Source organism: Porites lutea, chromosome 9 (genome assembly GCF_958299795.1).
Source record: "Porites lutea chromosome 9, jaPorLute2.1, whole genome shotgun sequence".
Classification (NCBI taxonomy): Eukaryota; Metazoa; Cnidaria; class Anthozoa; order Scleractinia; family Poritidae; genus Porites; species Porites lutea.
In genome coordinates this window covers 32,108,260-32,129,882 of record NC_133209.1, presented here as the reverse complement: position 1 = coordinate 32,129,882, position 21,623 = coordinate 32,108,260, and the positions used below count along the sequence as shown (strand labels likewise).

Genomic DNA, 21,623 nt, shown 5'->3' with positions numbered 1-21,623 from the left:
AACCACTTTGCCGTCCTCCCAGACGAGTTTTCTTTTTCTTTCAGCTTTTCAGTGAGTTTTCTATTTTCATACGCGACCTTGACCTTTAAGGAATAAACAGGGGGAAAGAGAAGTAAAGTCTCTTTTTTCCGCATGCAAGTAATAAAATACCGTAAACTTCCGATTATAAGCCCTAGCGCCCCCCCCCCCCCCCTTTCACCCTAGTTACATGCCTATCTACGTGTAAACTTGTTATGTAGCTTGTTTTGAAATTTTTTTTAGTCAGGTTAGAAGCCCCCCGAATATGATATAAGCAGCTAGGAAGAAGCGGAAAGGGAGTCTTCTCTAAAATCTCCTCTTCCTTAAGTCCTGAGGGTCCTCGGTCCTCGGTCACCGCATTTCACGTTCTGGACCTCCCAGCCGACAAATAATGGAAACGAACGAAAAGGAAGTTTAAGCACTCATGACTATTAGCTATTTCGTTCTGCTATTTTTTGCGTTATTCTTTACTCTTCTTTTATCCATGAACCGTAAAAGGTAGACAAAGTTAACGAACGAGAGCTTTTTTTGTCGTCGGTAACAAGCTTGTGCAGCGCCAAGTGCAGCCACTTCCCTCGCCCCAGCCCCTATTAGATAAGAAACATGGAAGGACGAGAAAGACTAAGAACTAGTTTTGCCAAAAACCGTTCAAAATGGCGGCATTAGCGGCGGGTTTTAGCGAAGGGAAGAATAACGTTGCTATTGAAGGTTGACCTCAGTGGAATTTATGCCACTTGATCATTTAAAAATAATGTCACGGAGCGAGAATGGTACCTCACGAAGCTCTCATGCCAACGAAAACAGTCAAGACAGCACAATACAGACGGAAAATGATAGTCACACAACTGCAGACAACACGACGGATGTGGAATCTACCACGCTGATGACAAGTTCGACGCTTTCCTCTACTCAAGTGGATAGCGAGTCAGAAAACAGAATAACCAAACATGAAATCGATAAGAAACAACTGATGCACGATCTGGAGCTGCTGCGTATCGAGCTAAGCCAGAAAAATCTTATAATTGATAACATGAAGGTTGATTATCTTAGTAAAGTGGACGAGTTGGAGGAGCTTGTGGCGGACATGAGACACGACAAGCAAATTCTTCAAGCGCGACTTGAGTCGCAGCTTAAACTACAGCAGGAGGAATCCAAGAGTTCTCTTGAACGAACAAGGCAAGAGATGGCAAAAATCTTTAAAAGGCAACAGGCCCTGGAACTCGAAAACAAAAAACTTCAAGAGAAAGCAGTCGATTTCAGGAAAGGGTTAAACGATCTGGAATCAATTTCAGATGAAGAATACTTGGAACTGAAAGCTAAAGACCCTGACCAACTGGGCTTGAGGGAATTTTTGATGGTTAGTCTAACTACTGCATTATTCTTTAAAGAATAATGAGTGGTGAATTCATTTAGGTTGTTATGAAGTTTCTGTCAGCTCAGTTTTCTTGCATTTATTTTGATATTTATAAAATATTTTGAAAGCAATTTTATCCATTCAAAGAAATTTTAATCTGACCGAAAAACGGAGAAGTTGTAGCCAAAAATTCACTTCACATTCATGCAGGAATGCAGATTTGAATTTAATACTGTTTGCTGCTGGGACAAATGAATTCATTCAATTCAACTGTCAAAATACTTAACTACAGATGACATTATGGACCGACTCAACCTCTCCTTAACTTTGACGTACTTTCAGTACCGTGTAACTGTTTGTAGTGTTTGCCATGGTACAACTATGGGTTCTCCAGTTTCTGTTGTTATAGCAGAAATTGTTATGCAAAACATTGAGAAACAAGCCCTAGCCACTTATACGTAACTGTACCTCTTTGGTTAGGTTACGTTAATGACACTTTCTCCGCTGTACACAAAGACGAAAGCGAAGATTTCCATGAACACCTTTAACAAACAGAATGCAGACATACAATTTACCAAGGAGATTGAAAAAATGGTAAAATACCTTTTCTAGACTGCTTGGTCACTTGTGACAACAAACAAATGACATTTTACAGAAAACCGACACATACCGACAGATTACTAGAACAGTCATTTCATAACCTGACCTCTCTCAAGGCTACAACTATACAGATTTTGACGAGACGAGCACAATTAGTTTGTGACTCGCCTGACAGCCTTCAAGATGAGACTGACTACCTATACAACCTTTTTTGTAGAAACAACTACAATGCAGACTTTGTCAGACAAAACACTCATAATAACATTGGACCAGTGTCAACTCTGGCCCTGTTATAACAGCGACTATACCATACATCAGAGGCACCTCTGAAACTATTGCACTTATACTACAAACTTGCAATGTCTGTGTTGCACACAAACCTACATGTATAACCACTTTCAACGACTACTTACTAATGTCAAGGACCAAGATAAACCAGAGGACAGACAGGGAGTAGTATACAAGATTGAAATGCTGTGACTGCCAGGCCACTTACATGGGTGAAACTGAGAGAGACCTTAGCATGTGACTGACTGAACACAAATGAGTGACAAGAAATGGTGATATTAACAATCACATTGCTGAACACCATTTACAGACGAAACATCAAATCGGCTGGGACTCTGCCTCATGTGTTGTACAGACTACTATCAATGACTCACTTTAGAAAGTTAGAACAAACTTAGAACAAATGCCACTGAATCATAGTCGATTCTCATGATGTACTGCAGGTCCCCAAATTGTTGGGAGTTGTTGCTTCCATTTGAACACCAATGCCAACACAGATGCAACAACTCCCAACATTGTTGGCCCAACAGTATTGGGAGTTGTTGTGTCCGTTTGCACATAGCTTTATGATAATGATAATAATAATAATAATAATAATAATAATAATAATAGTAATAGTAATAATAATAATAATAATAATAATAATAATAATAATAATAAGTAATGGTAACAGGACTGAGTGGAGTACAATTCAGTCTGTAATCATACGAGTGATTAATAAAATCGGATGACCACGTAGTGGGAGTCCAATTTGTTTAATGACAAGTATGATTACAGACGAAATTGGACAACATGAAGTTCTGTTACCAATTTATCGTAACTTTAACAAAATTTGTGATAAATAAGGCTCTTTTTTTAATTCAAAAAGAAGAAATGCCATTTGTTTGCTATCAGTAAAAGAAAAGCCATTTAATCTTCCAATTGATGGCGTGTACTGTCCAATTACTTAGACATGACACATATTGCCCTATTAAATTGTCCTATTAAGGCTGAAATCAGGGCAGTTGGTAGCCAATCAGATTTGAGAATTTTGTTATAGTTTATGATCATCATAATAATAATAACAGTAATAGTAATAATATTCTTGTTGTTGCAGATCAAAGTGTTTGAAGCTAGCCACCCTTTGTCTGTAGAATGCACAAACCTCAGACAGCAGATGGATTCCTTAGCTCATGATCTTCACACCAGAGATGAAGAAGTTGCTGTTTATTGCAAAGTAAAGTGAAACAAAGCTTGCCTTCTTTACAACACAGACACCCAGATAGTCATGTAAATGAAGCCTAAAAGCAGAGCTACCCTCATGAAGAAGCAACAGAGCAAATTAGGGGGATTTAGAACAAGTTCATGTTACAAAGCTAGGGCATGCCATCTGCTGTTGCATTGTGTTATGTTGGTGTTCCTGTGTAGGGTTGGGATTGCCATTCAAACGAAGATGTCCAGACTTTTCAGACATACCTTTTTTTGGATAGGATGCTATTGGTGCATGTTATTTGAATATCAAATATAGATGGTTTCCATGCTGAACTTCCTGCCACTGCAAAAAAAAAATTGGGAAAGTTCAGTCCAGTGAGAGTTCTCTTAAAAGATTGTATAACTCAACACATGGCTAATCTAAATAGGTAAATGTTAACTTAAAATTAATGCTATGAAATTACCACTTTTAAATCCAGGAAGCTGAAGATGAGAGGATGGGGCGCATGGAGATGGAACAAAGAGTACAAAAACTGTCAATTCAACTTGAAAAGTTACAGTCACAAGTTAATCAGGGCGATTATAGGATCTCTAATTTTGATCATGTGAGAAGGTGAAGAATGTAAAATAAGTGAGCTTGTTCTCTTGCTTTATTTTCAATAAAAGTGATTATAATAATTTTAATATTATTGTATTGCAAGGGTTGATTTCTGGTGTGCATGTACATGGGCTTTATTCTTTGATTAAAAGTGGCTAGTAGTTGACTCTCAGGGTTCTCATTAAGTGCTGGCAGCCGGCTAAAAAAACGGCTACTTGGAAGTTTGAGCTGTCTACTTTCTGGGGAAATAGGGTAAAGTGAGAGAGTGAAAACCTGAAATTCTGTACAAAACTCAATTGGCAAGCTGCCTCCTTTTACATCCTAGCTGTCCACTTTGAAACTTAATGAGAAGCCTGGACTCTAGGGAAGTGCTCTGTACATACTTGGTGGTGATCAGAAGTATGAACCTGGTTTATTGGCCTTTCATGGCTTGTTGCATGCAAATAAATGAATGATATGCATTCTTCATTAATTTTAATAGTGAACGTGACAGTTTGGATAGAGATGTGGTGGAGCTGAAGAAAAGCAATACCCTGTTAGATGCTGCCCTGAAAGCAAAATCCGACAGTTTAATTGATTTACAAAAGGAGGTACATGTATACAGAAGCAGAGTACCATATTCATGATAATTTTATATATTTCCATCCTGTAACTTGGTGAAACAATGACAGGGTTCTATCTAGGGTATTTGAGGGGTAGAAGCTTCCCCCCCCCCCAAAAAAAAAAATATTATTATCATTACAGTATATAAGTAACTATATCGAAAAAATCATCAAGACGTGACGAGGTTAGTGCACACACTGTAACATTCCTCAAAATTGTGTCTCAAAATGCACCAGATTGCATCTCAGTGCATATTCATTACAAAACATTTCTGGGGGTGGGGGGAGTTTGTCGCCTTCGGCCACTCAGGACTTCTCCCCCAAATGATAAATCCTAGATAGAACCCTGCCTGAATTTGACATCCATCAAGGATTAATATTAAACCTCAAGTTATTACACATCATGTCCAATACTCACCACTTGTTCAAGTCGTAAAACCTAAGACTCAAGTGGTATGAGTTGTTAAGTTGTGCGATTGGTTCAAGTGATGAATGTGATACGTTTGAGTGAAATTAGAAATTAAGTGTAGTAGCCTAACAGTTTTTCAAGGTTTGTTTTTGTTGTGTTAAACATTAATTTTAGATATATGTTGTAGTTAATTTTTTATCTCAGGTAATTTTTCTTTTTCTTTTGTTTTTGGTTATGGTAATGCTTAATAGAAAGTGTAAAAAGTTGTAATATTTTGTATTTATTAGTTAATGCTTGGGAAGTATAAAAATTTGGTGGATGAGAAGCTGTACTTTTGGCTAAAGCCTGGCAAGCCTAAAGCATAAGCATAAGCATAAGCATAGGGACATGACACCCGTAGAATGGCATATTTGACCCAATTCTCGATACCAGCTCTGCTCATCCTGATGATAAACAAGATAGCGGATGCTTCATTCGCCATATTGCTTTTGATATGTTCAAATGAGCATACATGCCAACTCTCTCGGAAAGGGCGCCAATCTTCCGCTCTCCCACATGGGTCACCATATCTCCCGGATAAAATCATCTTTTGAGCTTTTCTGTGCCTTAGTTTGAGATTTAGCCAATTTTTAGCTCAAAACTTGAATTTTTCTTATTCGCAGTAGAGTTTCTGGGGCATTTTTGCACGTATTTAGTCACTGACAATGATTATTTCTGGCATCAAAACAATGATTGCGAATTTTGATAGTATGTACTTCATGTAAGACCTCAATCATTCCATTGGGGGCTGGGTCAATTTGTCGGGGGGTTGGGGAGGGGGAGTGAAAAAAAGATAGTCTCTAGCTTTTAGATCTTCAGAGGTTGGCATCTCTGCATGAGGTCTGGGTCAAAGTGGCCTATGATTGGACCACGGCCTTGTGCTTTTGCTTGTGCTTATGTCGACCCCATTTTTACTAGTCAAAGCTACGACATAAGCGTAAGTACAAGCACTAAAAAAACTAACTTGTCCATTTTTCTTGTGCTTATACTTATGCTTATGTCGACCCAGTTTTCACTTGCTTACACATGTGCTTGTGCTTATGGCTATGCGCTAGTGAAAACCAGGCTTAATTGCCAATATTAACAAGATGAAATAGACAGCCATTATGCACCCCCTGTTAAGGAGTTGACATTGTATGCCCGATAATTCTTTATGTTTAGTTGCATGCCAGTCAACAGACAGTATCCTTGCTGAAACAAGACAAAGAGTACATGAACAGGCAACTGCAGGAGATTAGAGGCAGATGCACATTAGCAGAGGAGCGACTGGAGCAGTCATCAAAACAGCTTGAAGAAACAAAACAGGCCAGAGAGGAACTTTATGACAAGTACATCAGTGTTAGAGAACAGTACAAGTCAGAATATGAGTTGAGATTAAAAACTGAATTGGATGATATTAAAGAAAAGACCTCCATTGAACTGGACAGGATAAGGGTTGATACTAAAGAGATGTTTGAAAGAGAAAATAGGTAAGTGACCTGAAGGTGAGAGGATGACTAAGCACTCAGGTTTATTATAGTGACAGGCACTGGACGAAATAATAATTTTTGCACAAATGTGCCCCTTGCAAATATTTTGCAAATGTGTAAATACTGAAGAGTAATTATATGGCAAAGATGGTAAATGCCACATTTGCATACCAAAAAAAAAAAAAAAACAGGAGATGTAAATAACTAGGGAAATGTGGCATTTACCATGTTTTCCATATATTATTATCCTCAGTATTTATATTTGCAAGGAGCAAATTTGTGCACATCCATTTTTTCGTCCCATGAGGGAGATGCAAATAGGGTCAAATATTTGTACCCAAATCAAAGTAATATTAACTTGCTTAAGTTAACTGAATAGGACTGTCTAGTTATGAGTAGCATCTATGGAGTCTCTTTTTATCCAAGGAAATTAAAACCATCCTGCTGGATATATATCGAACATCACTAGGATTTTTTTCTCAAATCTTTGTTATTTGTTTTTGTTGTAGGAATCTTCGAGAAGTAAGAGACAATGCCCTGGAGGAAAAGGAACGCGCTTGTGTCAATGAGAAAGAAACAACCTCAAAATATGATCTACTTCAATCTGAGTAAGAACTTTACGACATGTAAAGGGGTTTCTTTGCATTTGCATGATTCTTTTCTCTGTGTTATCATATATTTGTAGAAACCATTATTGTGTTGAGAAAGATGTTGGATGGTTTGATGGGTGTAGCCAGCAATTTTCACACAACATACTTTATCACAGAATATACTTTATCAATCACTGTGGTCTGACTTGTGATGAACGGTTCACTCAGCTAGCATTTCAGCAAGAAGGAGGTGCCTTGGATGCGTCTGTGTAAAAAAGATGTGATTGTTGAACTTACGTCAAGAGCCTACTGTAACAGATGTTTATTAGAGTAGCCTGCATGACAGGTGCTGTATGGGCCAAGTGAGTCTAACGGGGCTTTTCCACGAAGCGCGAGAAGAGTGCAGACTTTGAGATGATCGAGGGGATTTCGCTAATGTAATTGGCAACTTAGTAGAAAGAACTGACGGTCACTTTCTGCCATGGCATCAGCTGCATGGCTCAACTTGATACTGAAGTGGCTTGTAATACTGAAAGGCATAGTGTGATGTGGGTATAGTGACGATGAATTATTTGAATACCACATTTAACAGGCTGTTCACCTTGCTATTGCTGTCGGTGTCCCAGTTCCAGGTAATTTCCTCAAATTGATTTGCAAACGGCTGGTTAAGGGTCTTAAGGCTGGTTTTCACTAGTGATGGAATCATAAGCAGAGTCATAAGACTGGTTATGACCTTAACTTCTGAAAATCAAAAATCAGAGTCATAAGCAAAGTCATATGCATGACAGAATTAGAGTCTTCCGACTTTGCTCTCCGTCACTTACAGTCCAGTAAAAACCAGATTGTCAGAGTCGGAAGGATGAACCAATCACAATGTGATTGGTTTAGTTCTACTGCTTCTGCTTGCAATCTTGACAGCCCAGTTTTCACTTGATCATAAATGATAGAGTCATGAGCGAAATCACAACACTGTGTTTTCACTAGATCTTTATTCACGGTTCTAATTATGACTTTGACTATGCACCAGTGAAAACCAGCCTTTGCCTGACAAAGCTTCTGCTCTCAGCACTGATGGTAGAATGAAAAGGAAACTTCATGCTCTTCATGGCCTTCAACTGGCACCGTGTTTCACATTAGCTGAGCAATGTTGTCTTGCAGACCTCTTGCTGATCTTCATTATCATAATAACATTGTAACCCTTGATATAGTATGTGATGCCTTTCTGATTTTTTTGTTTTCTTTGCTTGAAATATAGCCAGTTTCATAGCCCAAAGAGGGGTTCTGGAAGCCCGGCCTAGAACCCTCCCCTGGCTATGCCACCGTTCGGTACATGAAAAGATTGACGTTTGAACTGGGCTTTAGCTACAGGAGACTGGTGGGAGCTATGACCACTATAAAATCTAGCGTTATTAATGTGTTGCTTTTTACTTTGTTGTAGATTTCGACAGTTACAACTCTCTGCTGACAGCAGACAGTCTGATCTGCAGAAAGAGATAAATGTCAAACAGTTTGAGTTAGAGAAAATGCAAATGATCCTTGATGAGACAACCAGCAATCTACGTCAGGCAAAACTAGAGGCTGAAAAATATCAGAGCAAGAGTGAAGTATGATTATCATCACAATTATGATTGTCAGTTAGAACTTGTCATGAATCTATTGTATAAATGACATTATGGACAGCCAGCCTGTCAAAGTGTACTAGTAATTTACCCACATTAGTAATTTTCCAAAGTAATATTGGCATTGTGGCATTTGTGTTATTCTGGAGTTTTCCACCTTTCCTTCTGGGGACCCATGCTTCTTGTTGCCTTTGTTAAACAATAAATGGATCAAGTCTAAAAATGAATGTGATCTCAGTCATACTTGTCATCAAAATGTGGAACCATTTATAGGCAAACAACCCGAGAGGCAGCCCTCATCTTTCCTCCAGATGTTGAACAAAGGGGCTTACTTAAATTAAATGGGGATCCTGTGCCATAGAACTGACAAAAATTACTGTCAGACCCTTGATGACAAATCGTGTTTCCTTGGATGGCATTTCTCATTTTGAGGTTTCATCAAAGAAGTTTGACAGTTAAGCTTCATGTTGCAGAAACTGGCCAGTTTCCGAGTCTGAAACATTGAATTGTCCACTGTTAATTCAACTAGATTTTTTTTCTCTCTCATCTAATTCTTACATTTATTTTAGCACTCCTAATTCGTGTTACCTTGATTGCAATAGTAGTTTCATATGTTTGCATTTCAGGTATTAAGTAAGGAATACTATTCTCTAAAAAATTCTTCTGAAAGAAGACTTGTTGAATTGGAATTAAAGTGTAAGGAACAGGGTGACAAGCTGGCAGTCTATGAAAAGCTGGAGCAAGAACTGGATGATGTTATCATGCAAGCTGCAGAAAGTACGAATTTGAGAAATTCTGTATTATTTTTCAGTTATTGAAAGTATGCTCCATAAGTGTATTAATAATACTGACAATAAATTTTAGTCATGGAATTCCAGTGTTGTAGAGTCCAGGCTAATAAGAAGAAGTGATCTCTTTTGCAAATTACTCTTCTCTAATATTTTTTTGGGACAAATGGCTCACCATTCTACATCTTACTGTATGTACATTGTTTTCTCAATATGGGTTTGGGATTTTAGGGCCTGCAAACATTAAATCATATTGACAATAGAAACATGCTGTAAGTAGGTTGAGTATGATTGTCCGGGTGAACATAGTCCTGAATAGGACTGTTGTTGTTTGGACAACCTGTGCGGTATGCGGTATAGTCATCTTCAGAGTCAGAGTGAGTTGTGTCAATACCATCAACTGGTGTGATACAACTCACTTTGACTCTGAAGATGACGACTGCTCAGGTTGTCGAAATGTCACTGTCAACAACAACAGTCCTATTCAGGACTACATTCACCCGGACAATCAAACCCAACCCACTTAAGAAATGACTCCTGGGCTCAAACCTTTCACAGAAACATGCAGTTCGGAGCAAAAATCAGAAGCAGAATCATGTAACTGATCATTAATAAGCGTGTGGTGCAAAAACTGTCCAGAATTGATATAAGAATTCCCATTAAATACTATGCATTACACATTGCAATGGAAAATATCACAAAATAATGCATTTTTACAATCTACAATCTTTGCATAAAATACTTGAAACACCTATGCACATCCCTTTCCCTATGCAATGTTGAGATGTGATTGCAAAGTTATGTGACTACAACAACATTGCAAAAGGGAGGGAGGAAATGAAACCAAGTAGAATTCTCCAAAGTGTTTTAAGGTTTTTGTCTGAGATTGTAAATAGTCATGGCAATTCACATCCTGTTAATCTTGAATTGTCTTTAAGTTGAGAATGAATCAGATGCTGAAAGAGTTCTATTTTCCTATGGTTATGGTGCTAACGTACCAAGCACAGCCAAGAGGAGAATGCAACAGAGGTAAAAAAAAATATTACTATAATTTTTGTGAGGTTCAAAGTGAAAACTATTGAAGTTGACCCTGCTCAGATTAATCAAATATTTTCAAATTATCATTGGAGGTGTGTGTGGCTGAGCGGCCATTAATTAACACCTTGAACTCCAGATCTGGAGGTCTGTGGTTCAAGCGTCGCCCGTCAGGTTGTTTTCTTAGACAAGGAACCTTACTACACTTTGTCTCTCTTCATGTGAATGTATTAAGTAATACTGGTGACCTACTGCTTGTGGGTAATCCTGCAATGTACTAGTATCCCATCCAAGCGGGGAGGAGCATACTTCATGCTAAAGAAACTAAGATAAGCTCCCACCGTTTGGGCCTTTGGCTCGTTTGCGCCTTAACTTTACCTTTTGCATGTACTATTTCATTCTCAGTCTCATTTATAATTCATGAAGAGAAAACAAAGGCAATCATTTCTTCTTAATTACCACAAAATTTTTTGAACTTTAACTTTCATTTTTTTTAAGAACCATTGTTCATTTGAGAAGCTACCTATAACACTCCTCTGAGTGTTACATTACCTTGAGGAGCCCATCACCTGGAGTGTGCAACTTATATGCGCCTGGTCACGGCGTTTTCATGGACAAGTATATTTTTAGAACAGTCTTGGCGCAAATTTTGAATATCTTTTAAATTCCACAAACCACTCAGCATGACCTACAGACCTAAAAATGATATATTTTGCCTTTTAATAACATTTAGTTTTTCTTTTTGAAATTATATACTTTGAATACGCTCATAGACATGGTAGAGACTATTTTCGTGGGAAAAAGTGCCCTAAAATGTGTCTAAAAATAAACTGGTTCGTAAAAATGCGGTGACATAGGCCTAGTATGGGAGTTGCTCACTCTGGGTTTATGGGCTGCTGCTTAAAGTTGGTCTTAAAGAACAAATAGAGATGGAAATAGAGATGAAGTCTGCAAAAGAATGATAAAAAGTCTTGAGTTTTTTTTTCAAAGATACAACAAGTGCTTTATAAGTGAAATTTTTTTGTTTTTGTCAAATCTTATTTATCCTCACTCATATGTTTGCAGCGTACCACCAAAAAAAGCTTTTGTTCCTGCGTTTTAAGGTCTCTGTTGATCACCTATTTGAGAACCTCTAGTCTGGAAAAAGAAATTATTGTTTGGGAAAAGGTCTGGAAAAAGTCTTGAATTTTGGATCCAAAAATCTGTGCAAACCTTGGATGACCTTTCTAACTCAGACCAGGGATTCACCCCCCACCCCCCGCCCCTCAGTACCCTTATGACTCTGTGACAGTTTTAAGCATGATGCTGTTTGTTTATAGTGTTCACTTAGCTCGGAGAGTGCTTCAGTTAGAAAGAGCAAACACATCCCTCAGAGATGATATAGAAAGGGAAAAGAAAAAGAAAGACTTGCTTGGAAAAGAGGTAATGACAACAAACACACGTACAGATTGATGCCTTCTCTTAGACTGGGTATGTAAGGGTAGCTTGCAAATGCAATTTCTTGCTCCTGGGGGAAGCAACAGCTGGAAAATAAAATTAATATGCCTGTGCTTGCAGGCTGCCGTGAAATTGAATTTAAGACTCGTATTTCTGTAAAAAAGTACTGCATGCCAGAGATGTAGCTAATATTGGACATTGTTACATTCTTAGACTTTCACTCAACTAAACAGGGATTTCCATTGGTTGATTCTTGGTCACGTGGCCTTGACTAAAATCAAATGTATCCCGATCATGATGCATTTAATAAGCAATGTAGCCCGCTCGGGATACATTACAGCACGTGATCAAAGCGTGGTGGAAAGTGGCGTGACAGAAGGCGGGAAAAACCAACACTGCCAGTTTTCTTTTTCGTGAAACACAACAACACAAACACAAAGCCTCAAGCTAAAAAGCAACGATTTTTAAAGTTGTCCTAGGAGAGAAACAGCAGCTAGTGGAGAAAAAAGATGCAGATAATATAGGGAAAGTACTTTGTAAATCATTCATTTTATAGTGGTTTTGAGTAGTAAATTTGTGCTGTTATAACTACTGAGTTGATTGTTTTCGGGTTCGCTCCGACCATTCTTTTGTTGCTGTTGAAGTGAAAGTCTAGAAACATAACAAAACACTTACATCTCAGGTCTGTCGGGAAACTAGTTAGTGCTGTTTTCCCTCGACTTTGTCTTGGGAAACATCAGGACTATCGGGAAAACAAAACTAACTGTTTCCCTTTGGGATCTGACATTAAGTGTAAAATATTCCTTATTTGAACTAAACGTCACCTGCAGGAATATCTACAGTTATTAGGCTAATGGAAAGATTGCCATTAAATCTGACAAGAGCCTTTTATTAACCCACCCACCCCACGCCCACCCCCCCTTCCCCCTCAGCACCCCTAGACCTTAAGCTTTCGTTGGGGGAATTATACATGCTAGGCATGTATGTAGCCAGCACTTGTTTGGACTTCCATCAATGCTAATCTGATCACAAGTGAAACTTACGCAAAGCACTGTATGCATTGGAGCAAGAGCGTTCTGTCCTTCATTCAGAAACGTGAAACTGGCCTGCACCCCCTAACCTGTGGTTGTTACGAGTTAAATAAATACGGTTGACTCCAGATAACTTGGACCTCGCGCTAACTCGAACCCAAGTTGATTTTGGCTGGACTTCCTTCATGTATTTACTGTAATTTTACCCTTGGTAACTTGAACCATGTTTTATTGGTGGAAAGTCCAAAAAAAAAAAACTGTGTACTGGAGTCTAAAACATTGAATTTATTTCACTCCAGTTCAAGCTTTGTTGCTTAATTCCTTTTTCGAAATATTAATCTATACCTGTCGTTGCAGTTGAAGTGAAGTGTGCCTGATCCTTATCCCTCCCCATCCACTTGCTCATTTGCTTTTTTCCGATAATTTGCTTCAATCTCCTGTCAACTCCAACTTTTGACTTATCGGGAGTTGACTGCACAGTCAAAAGTCCTGTATATATAATGGACCTGTATATAGCGGTCACCCAGAGACAGTCACCGATCAACTTCCCAAAAATTTTCAATTGGCAAGCTTATATTTTCTGCAATGTTGACCTGTATATAGTGGTCATCCTGCATCTAACAATCACCTTGCCATTTCCCAAGAGTGACCATTGTACACAGGTTTGACTGTGTGTACTTTTGCACTGAATATTGCCTTGTGATACCAAAATTGGTACTAAAAACCTTTTAGACTCATTTCAGATAGAAATGTTTTCATCAGAGTGGATACAGTTGCTTTGTATGTCTTTATAGTTGTCCAAGGCTACATCACTGTTGAATGAAGCTCAGCAACCTTACAACTACTTGATTGAAAGCATAAGGGCACGGGATGCACAAAATCAAACTCTCACTGAACAGCTAACTTTGATGGAAGAGGATATGAGGTCAGTAATGATCACTGTTGCCTGGTAATCGTCAGTTGTAGTTGACTAGTAATGGTAATAAGTCTAGTGAGCCCAAGGTCATGGGTTCATTTAAGTGGTGTTAAGCCACAATCTCAGTTCAGATAATCATGTCTCTTGTTCAAGTGATGTTAGACCTTGCATAGGCTTTGTTTCCTTATTTATCCTTTCTTATGAACTCGATGGGGAAGTAAAGAACCTTCTTTGTTGTCTGAGAATTGTGGGTGCCAAAATATCTTATGTGGCTTCTGTGGGCAAAAGCGCAGAAATTAATTACTGGCGCAAGCTGTTGCAATACCCCTGCCAAGTGTGGTGCAGACAATAAGTACATTAGTTTTATTTTGAAATTATAATTAACTCATTCTTTGAGGTGGTCGCAACAGACACTTGACTTTGTTTTTCTTTTTACAGCAAGTTGAAGGCTGAAAAAGAAGACCTTGTTAATACTCGTAATCAGTTATCTGCAGACTTGGAAAGACTTCTTAACCAGCGCGAGGTAATTTGTGAGTCAGTTTCACTGACAAAGAGAAAGCACTTACAATTGAATCAGTACATGTACTTCCACAATTTATTATTTTATATTTTATGGTAAGGGTATGAAAGTAATGCTTAGTCTTAGGAAAGTTATGGGCATTTTCTTGCCAAATGAGGTTACCATGATTGCAAAAGTAGGACCGTTAGAACCACCTATGACTTAGGTTTGATTACATATGAGCCAAAAACAATAAACTTCTCAGTCTGCTCTCTTTCTTATCATTGAATACATGTAATGGGCCTTTTTATGAGTTGCCCCAAGCAATGTTCTCCAAACCCCCTTGCACTAAACATTTTGAGGTATACACAGAAGCAAAAGGAGGTACTCCTGCAATGAGACTACAATTCTAAGTAACTTACACTGTACATAGTATTATCACTGATTCTTGCAGGAGATGGCTGTGATGAAGCAAGCCATTCTTGGTTTACATTCTTCTCGAAGTTCAGGGCAAGTTGCCAGAAATTCTAATGCCTTTCATGGGCGTGAATCCCATCTCAGAACTTCTGCGATTAAGGATGCTGTTTCTTCGCAAGCTGCATATCGCCCAAAACCAACGATATTTGTAAGTGTGAAAAGTTGTTGGTGGTTTGTTGTTTGATTGTCGTTAAGTGAATTTTTGAATATAAGCAGTACACATTGTAGCCACCAGCAGTCCTTAATAAATCTGCTATTAAAATAAATAAAACCCATACACCAAATTTTAAGTAAGAGTACTTTAGAAGGAGGAAACATACATGTATGGTTCCTGATCATGTTATAATGCTTAAGTCTGTTATTGTAAACTAAGAAAAAGACTCACACTCATTTTTGGCACAATCTGTTTTTTCACATCCTAAAAAAAGCTCATCAAAATACTATCATAACCAGTCATTTACCTGTTATCATAACTAGACTAAATCAGATCCACCAACCTGGTACAGAAAGCTAAAGAGTCAAAACTTAACTGGACGGACAACACATGCGTAAGTATTATTCGAGCACACCACCACCCAAAAAGTAACAGTAGCTTGCCTGTGAGTGGGCGGGTATGACAAAACCCAAACAAAGAGCAGACCAGGGAGAAAATGGCGAGATGATCATGAAAAGGAGAATTTCCTAGGTCAATTTTCCCACTCTGCTCTCCATTTTTCACTGCTCCACAAGCTGAACACCTGAACACCTGTTTTAAAAACTGAACAAATAGGAATTTGGAAATGTTGATTTTGGGGAAGGAAGAAAACTGTTAAGCCTGGTTTCCACATGATCGTCCCGATTGTCCCAGTTGTCTGATATAATGTTCAGACCATCGGGACGATCATATGGAAACGCCACCTGGACAGCCTATTGCCAATGACCCGGACCACTAGGACAACCTCAATCGCTTGGATAGAAGTGAGTTCTATCCTGACGATCGGGATGATCGTGTAAATTTCGAAACAATCAAAAGCTATCCCAGAGATGATCAATTTTATTCCAGTAATCGGGGAGAAATGTCTGGCCTCGGGACACCACTGAAGCAGAAAGAAAAATACAAAAATGTTTGTACCGCGAATGTGCAATATGTCAAAAGGAGATAGTCGCCTCTATCAAGTTCTTGGTGTGATGCTGTGTCTTCGTGGAACATTTCTAGCTTGGTACGCCACAAAATCGAGAGAATAAGCAGATAGCAAGCCACAAGGTTCACTCTCTGATTAAAACCCACCATTATGTTTGGCATATTTGTGAAACACGTGCAAAAATTCTGTTGTCTTTGAGGCGATCAAGATGATTGTATGGAAACCACCAATATTATTATTATTATTACTGTCCCAGTTGTCCAGATCGTCTCGAAATTTGTTGAAACAACTGGAACGATAGGTACAATCCTGACAATCATTTGGAAACCAGGCTTTGGGATTCAAGACATCCCAGAGGAAGAGCATTCAACTGTATCCCAGGAGTGGGTGAGGGATAGTGGTAAAGTTATGACTGAACTGACAACTGCAAAATTATGACTGAATTATGAAAGATTTTGCAGCCACCTGGGCACATGACTTTGTCTTGTAGGATATGGCATGAGGCCTTAAAATACAACAACATTTTAAAATAGAAATAGCTGTATACAAAGTCATCTTTCAGATCCTTGTTGTCACCTTTAATGCCCTGTTGTAAGCACACCTTAAAATTCTTTAACACTTAACTTTAGTTTTCTCTTTTGTTTTAGATCATCATGACAAGAAGTCCTCTTACATTCATTTTGTATGGCCAAATGGTGCTAGCAATAATATTTATCAAGAGAAAAGAAAAAGAAATTTGAAAGATGTATTGTGTATTGTATTTTACAGTTTTCTCTCTTGAAAATGATACCTCAAGTGATACACTCTTCTCTAATGTAAAGAAATATTGTATAAAGAATGGATTAAGGTTGTTGAAAAATAATTTTATCAGACTGATGAAATGCCAGCCTAATCTCAAATAACCATGTGCCACTTTTGCATCACCCACAATGCCCCTTCCCCTAGAAAATTTAACCCTTGTGTCCAGTTTCCACTGGGTATTTGAGTTGTCCCTAGATAAATTGAAAACAATGCTACTGGCAAAATTTGGGGGGAGGGGGGGGGGGGGCACAAACTAAGTGTCAAAGTATCGACTCTAAACCTGTACCCTATGGTGAGTGGTGGCATCACTAAAAGAGACTCCCTACCTTGCTTTCAGGTACTTAAAACATCACTTTCTCCATGATGATGTAGTTGACAAGAGAGAAACCTTAAGGAATAGTAGTTTGTAGTTTTTTTTGGCTGGGCATAGTAAGTGAGCAGCAAGTGGTCGGCACGAGTCTTAAAATTTCAACTTTCAAAAGAAACATCTCCATCAACTCATTCCAATCTCTCAATAAATAAAATAGTAATGATGATGATAGTAATAATAATAACAATGATGATGATAATAATAATAATAATAATAATAATAATAATAATAATAATAATAATAATATCATTCACGATTAAATCAAGCCAGTAGATCTATGCAAAACAAAATCAATTTTTTCTCCAAAACTTGGAATCAACAGGACAACCAGACCCCACCCACCTAAAACCTGCCTAGGAGCAAGATTGGAAGACTCTCCCATTAACACTACTGGCCAAGCCTTGGTGCGGACAATGAGGCAAGAGAGAGTGTTTAACTAATCTGATGAAATGTGATGCAGCTTATGAAGGTCAAATTCAGAAAACTAATAAAGTGTAACCAACACTATCAAGCCTGCACAGAAAAAGATTAGATTTAAGGCTTTCTACATAAAGTGGCATCTAACCCCGCACCGTCCTTAAGCTTTTTTGTCTGAATATCCTCAAATCCATATTTCTGTAGGATCTCTTTGTACTCGGCTGCTGTCCTTTCCTTGCCACTTGTCTGTACCAGCATGTTCAGGGATTGCAGAAGAGTCCTCTTAGGCCCTCGTTTGTCATCACTTAAAAACATCTCAGCAATGAGAAGACCTCCACCTGAACATAATTACATGGAAAAATCTTTTGTATGGGTTGAACACCAAAGTAATAATATGCTGTCAGCTGTCCTAAAATGTTGGATTTTCTTTATATTTGCTCGAAAGTATTTTCTTCTCCAATTAACATGTTTTAGATAAATAAATGAATTATTAGACTCTGTTGATAACATTTTTAATTATACATTGTTTCCACTATCTGTCTTCTCATTGGCATACAGATTAGTTAGTTATCTGCTAGCAGATTTATGACTAATCTGTAGGTTGCATTTGTGATTTCCAAGAAGGAAAGGTCAAAAATAATGTGTTCAATGCGAAGCAATTTTGTCCTTATTTTCTTCAAAACAATGTACAATAAAACAATATTCTTAGATTCGGTTTTTGTGATATTCTGAATAATCAATAATCCAGTTTATGATTTTTGTAATACAGTGGAACCTCCATTTAACGAACCTCTATATAATAACGTAAAATATACATAATTATACATGTGACCGAAAGAGAACTAAAGATGAATGCGAAAAAGGCCATTAATCCGCCAACGAGGATAAAATTTATGTCTACAGTAGTTTTAAGCAGTTTTGTTTGCCTGTTTTTGTGTTTCTAGTGCCATAGCTATTGTACAGCTCTGAACTTAGACAATAGCTTCATATACAAATGTTTATTACAGAACTTGGTCAGATCTGGAAATGCTGGGTGTTGGATATTAATCATTAACTATACCTTGATATTACAAACATTTTGCTTGTTTTTCATAAATTTGTTAAATCGAGGTTTTCAATATAACCAACCCTCGATATAATGAACAAATTTCCCTAGACTTTCTCAAAGTCGTTCACTTGGTTTTCTGGTCTGGTGTGGTAGGACCCGGCTCACAGTCGCGCTACGCGCTCAAAAGCTTGACTTGTGAGCAAGTCTAAAATTTCCCCAGTACCTTGGCACTTTGTTAAATCGAGGTTCCACTGTAGCTGCACATATTTTCATATCTAGTAACTAAAGATTACTTTTTAGTAACTATTTTAAATTGTTTTAGTAATTATTTTTTATTTTAGCAACTATTTTATAAAATAGAAGAAAATCAGCTGCCAAGTGTTCACATGGTCAATCACTGAAAAACTGCCAGTATGCTTAACCATGCAGAACAGCAGCAACAAATTAGTTAGTGATGACTAGGGGACATACCTGAAGGCAGGCATGTGAAGACATTTGTGAGAATCAAGTCAATTTTATCAGCAGACCAGTCATGAAGAATTCGCTCCAACACATACAACTCAGCCTTAGGTAGATCAGCTTGGAAGAAATCACCTACAATGCAAGAAACATTTGCTTGATTGGGGCACTCTTCTGGTGTCGGTTTGAAATGATGAGCAGATTCCACAACTGATTGCAGGTCACATACAGTGATCTTCATGTTGGGATAGTATTGACACAAAGTGTATGCCATAGCTCCTGTTCCACCTGAAATTTGATATGATCACTAACATTATTTACAGCTGGTTTCAGTGCTGTATATACACCCTGATTTTTAGACATGATTCGACGGTCATGATTTGACCGGCATGATTCGACCGATCGAGAGGTTATGTCCTTTAGTGCTAAGCTTTCCTTGCCAGCCAGATTTTTCTCTCACTGTTTCGGATCCCACAGCAGAACTCTCAATTATTTTTGCAACCGTTTACATACTGTGAAGCGATACGTCACGTGATTAGTGTCGAATCATGACAGGTCGAATCATGACCGTCGAATCATGTCTGAAAATCCAGGTGTATACATAGCAATGACATCAGCTGTACTAGTAACAACCAAAGGTTACAGAGTGCTTGTGACAACGATCGAAAGTCAAAACGCTTTTGCTCCATCTTTAAGGTCTCGTACATTTCACATGACAGTCAAAGCACGCATGATGAGATTACGAGTGATAGAAAGTCCAAATTTAATCATACACATGATCAAATTGTGAACTGTGCATTCCATTCATTCTTAGTGGAAGTTCAAACGAATGCTGGTTACATACATGTGACGCATGTGTAATAACAATCTGGAGATTAAGATTGCAGGCTCCTCTTGTCACCTGCAATAATTGGAAGGTAGATATAGATACATGATGTAGATACAGGTACATAGGAACAAATTTATAAGTTGGGGATGGGGGTTCCAGAAGGTACTGTAGGCCAGGCGTGAGGGCCAGGCTGATACATCAACAGTTGTAGATTTCCTGGTAAAAAGTGGATGTGTTGGGGTTTCTACTAGGGCCATGTATTAACAAAGTTCAAAGGGTCTAGGGTATTGTCCTAATGAGGTAAAGTTTATCAGGTTACTGGGAAAGGAATAAGGTATTGAACTTACTTAACTGGGGTAGGGATTCATTATCCTTCCTCCCCCCAAGCCCAATGGGGTTACTGACTCCCATCTAAAAGGTATGGAAATGCTCAGTAGAAAATAAGAATTAGTTCAACCTTTAAACAAGAGCACTCTAAGTGTGGCTCAGGCTTTATTTGACCCCTTTCAAACAGTAACTTAAATTGGGCAAAAGATGTTGAAATTGAATGATGTCGTCAACACAGCACAGTATGGCAGCTATATTTTTCTTTACACACTTCTCAAAGTGATATTTGTATGCTGGGTAAAAATGATAGCTTTCTGTCCACGCCAGACATGAGTGAGACCAAAATCTGCAACTTACACCCCTAAGCAAGACTATGAGCATCCCTGGGACATACATCCACCCACAGTACCCCAGTTATCTGCAATAATATCATGAAAATATTAATTAGTGGCAAGTTACAATTATCGGCTAGGCTGTATTTGAAAGAGGTATTCAGGCACAGGGAAATTATTCAGAAATGTATTTTTTCTGTTATAATGAAATATGGTTGTCCATCTCAAAAAAGTCAGGCTGAGGTTTTTAGTCATTCTGTTTTGTCTTGGATGAAATACTTATTGGTACCAACATTATCTCAGAGTGTTTATTTACCCACCCCCTAAGTCACAGCAGCTGTGGAAATTGCTCAAGTCAAATGCTGTAGCCAAGGCGTGACAGGTATGGCGTGACGTGCTATGCATTGCTCCCAAAAACCGTAACCGGGCTTCTTCGTTGTGGTAGGAAGATTTCCACACATCGTCTGAGGACATACCAAACGTGTTCATCCACTGGCTCGAACCCTCCCTAACTGCGCTTTGTAAGTTACCGAAAAGTAGATAAACTAGTTTGGTTGAGTGCGTTATGTAGCCACCAACAGAATCAGGGCTTGATTTGGTGAGAAACTGGCTTGCAATTTTGGTGTTCGAATACAGCCACGAAGTAGCGTCTTCCTGGGTCTTTTCTAGCAGCTCCAGTGCATCAAGGGTGTCCATGAATCTTGCAGTAGCATCTGAATCCGCCTTTATCTTTGCCGCGATGTCTTCAGCGGACAGTAGAGTCTTGGAATCGTGTAAGAGATCAAAGATACCAAGTTCATACGCTGCAAAAGAGCTTGTGATTCTCGAAAGGCGAAAATTAAATTTTGCAGTTTATCTGGGATAGGTGGTGGAATTTTGTTGTGATCCATTGCGTTCAAATTTACATAGGCGGACTAAGCGATTGAATCTCATACCAACCTCGTCCTCAGGCTCTTCTC

The 21,623-nt window shown here is 38.4% G+C and overlaps 1 protein-coding gene and 1 pseudogene across 2 annotated transcripts; one reads left to right on the top strand and one right to left on the bottom strand.

Annotated features, from left to right (window-relative positions):
• The first annotated feature begins 660 nt into the window (after window positions 1–660).
• Window positions 661–18,379, top strand: LOC140947747 (progesterone-induced-blocking factor 1-like). 2 transcript variants are annotated; one of them, XM_073396925.1, is made up of 15 exons: window positions 661–1,375; window positions 3,357–3,476; window positions 3,931–4,064; window positions 4,531–4,639; window positions 6,261–6,568; window positions 7,078–7,176; window positions 8,597–8,762; window positions 9,404–9,554; window positions 10,504–10,594; window positions 11,920–12,022; window positions 13,863–13,993; window positions 14,423–14,507; window positions 14,938–15,108; window positions 15,438–15,508; window positions 16,729–18,379. In XM_073396925.1, exons 1-15 carry the CDS (start codon window positions 746–748, stop codon window positions 16,736–16,738), a joined length of 2,379 nt encoding a protein of 792 aa, XP_073253026.1. In that variant the 5' UTR covers window positions 661–745; the 3' UTR covers window positions 16,739–18,379. The 2 variants fall into 2 exon arrangements, with proteins under 2 accessions (XP_073253026.1, XP_073253025.1); XM_073396924.1 differs by lacking the exon at window positions 15,438–15,508.
• LOC140949198 (acetylserotonin O-methyltransferase-like) lies at window positions 17,787–21,554 on the bottom strand (annotated as a pseudogene).
• Between the last annotated feature and the right edge of the window lie 69 nt (window positions 21,555–21,623).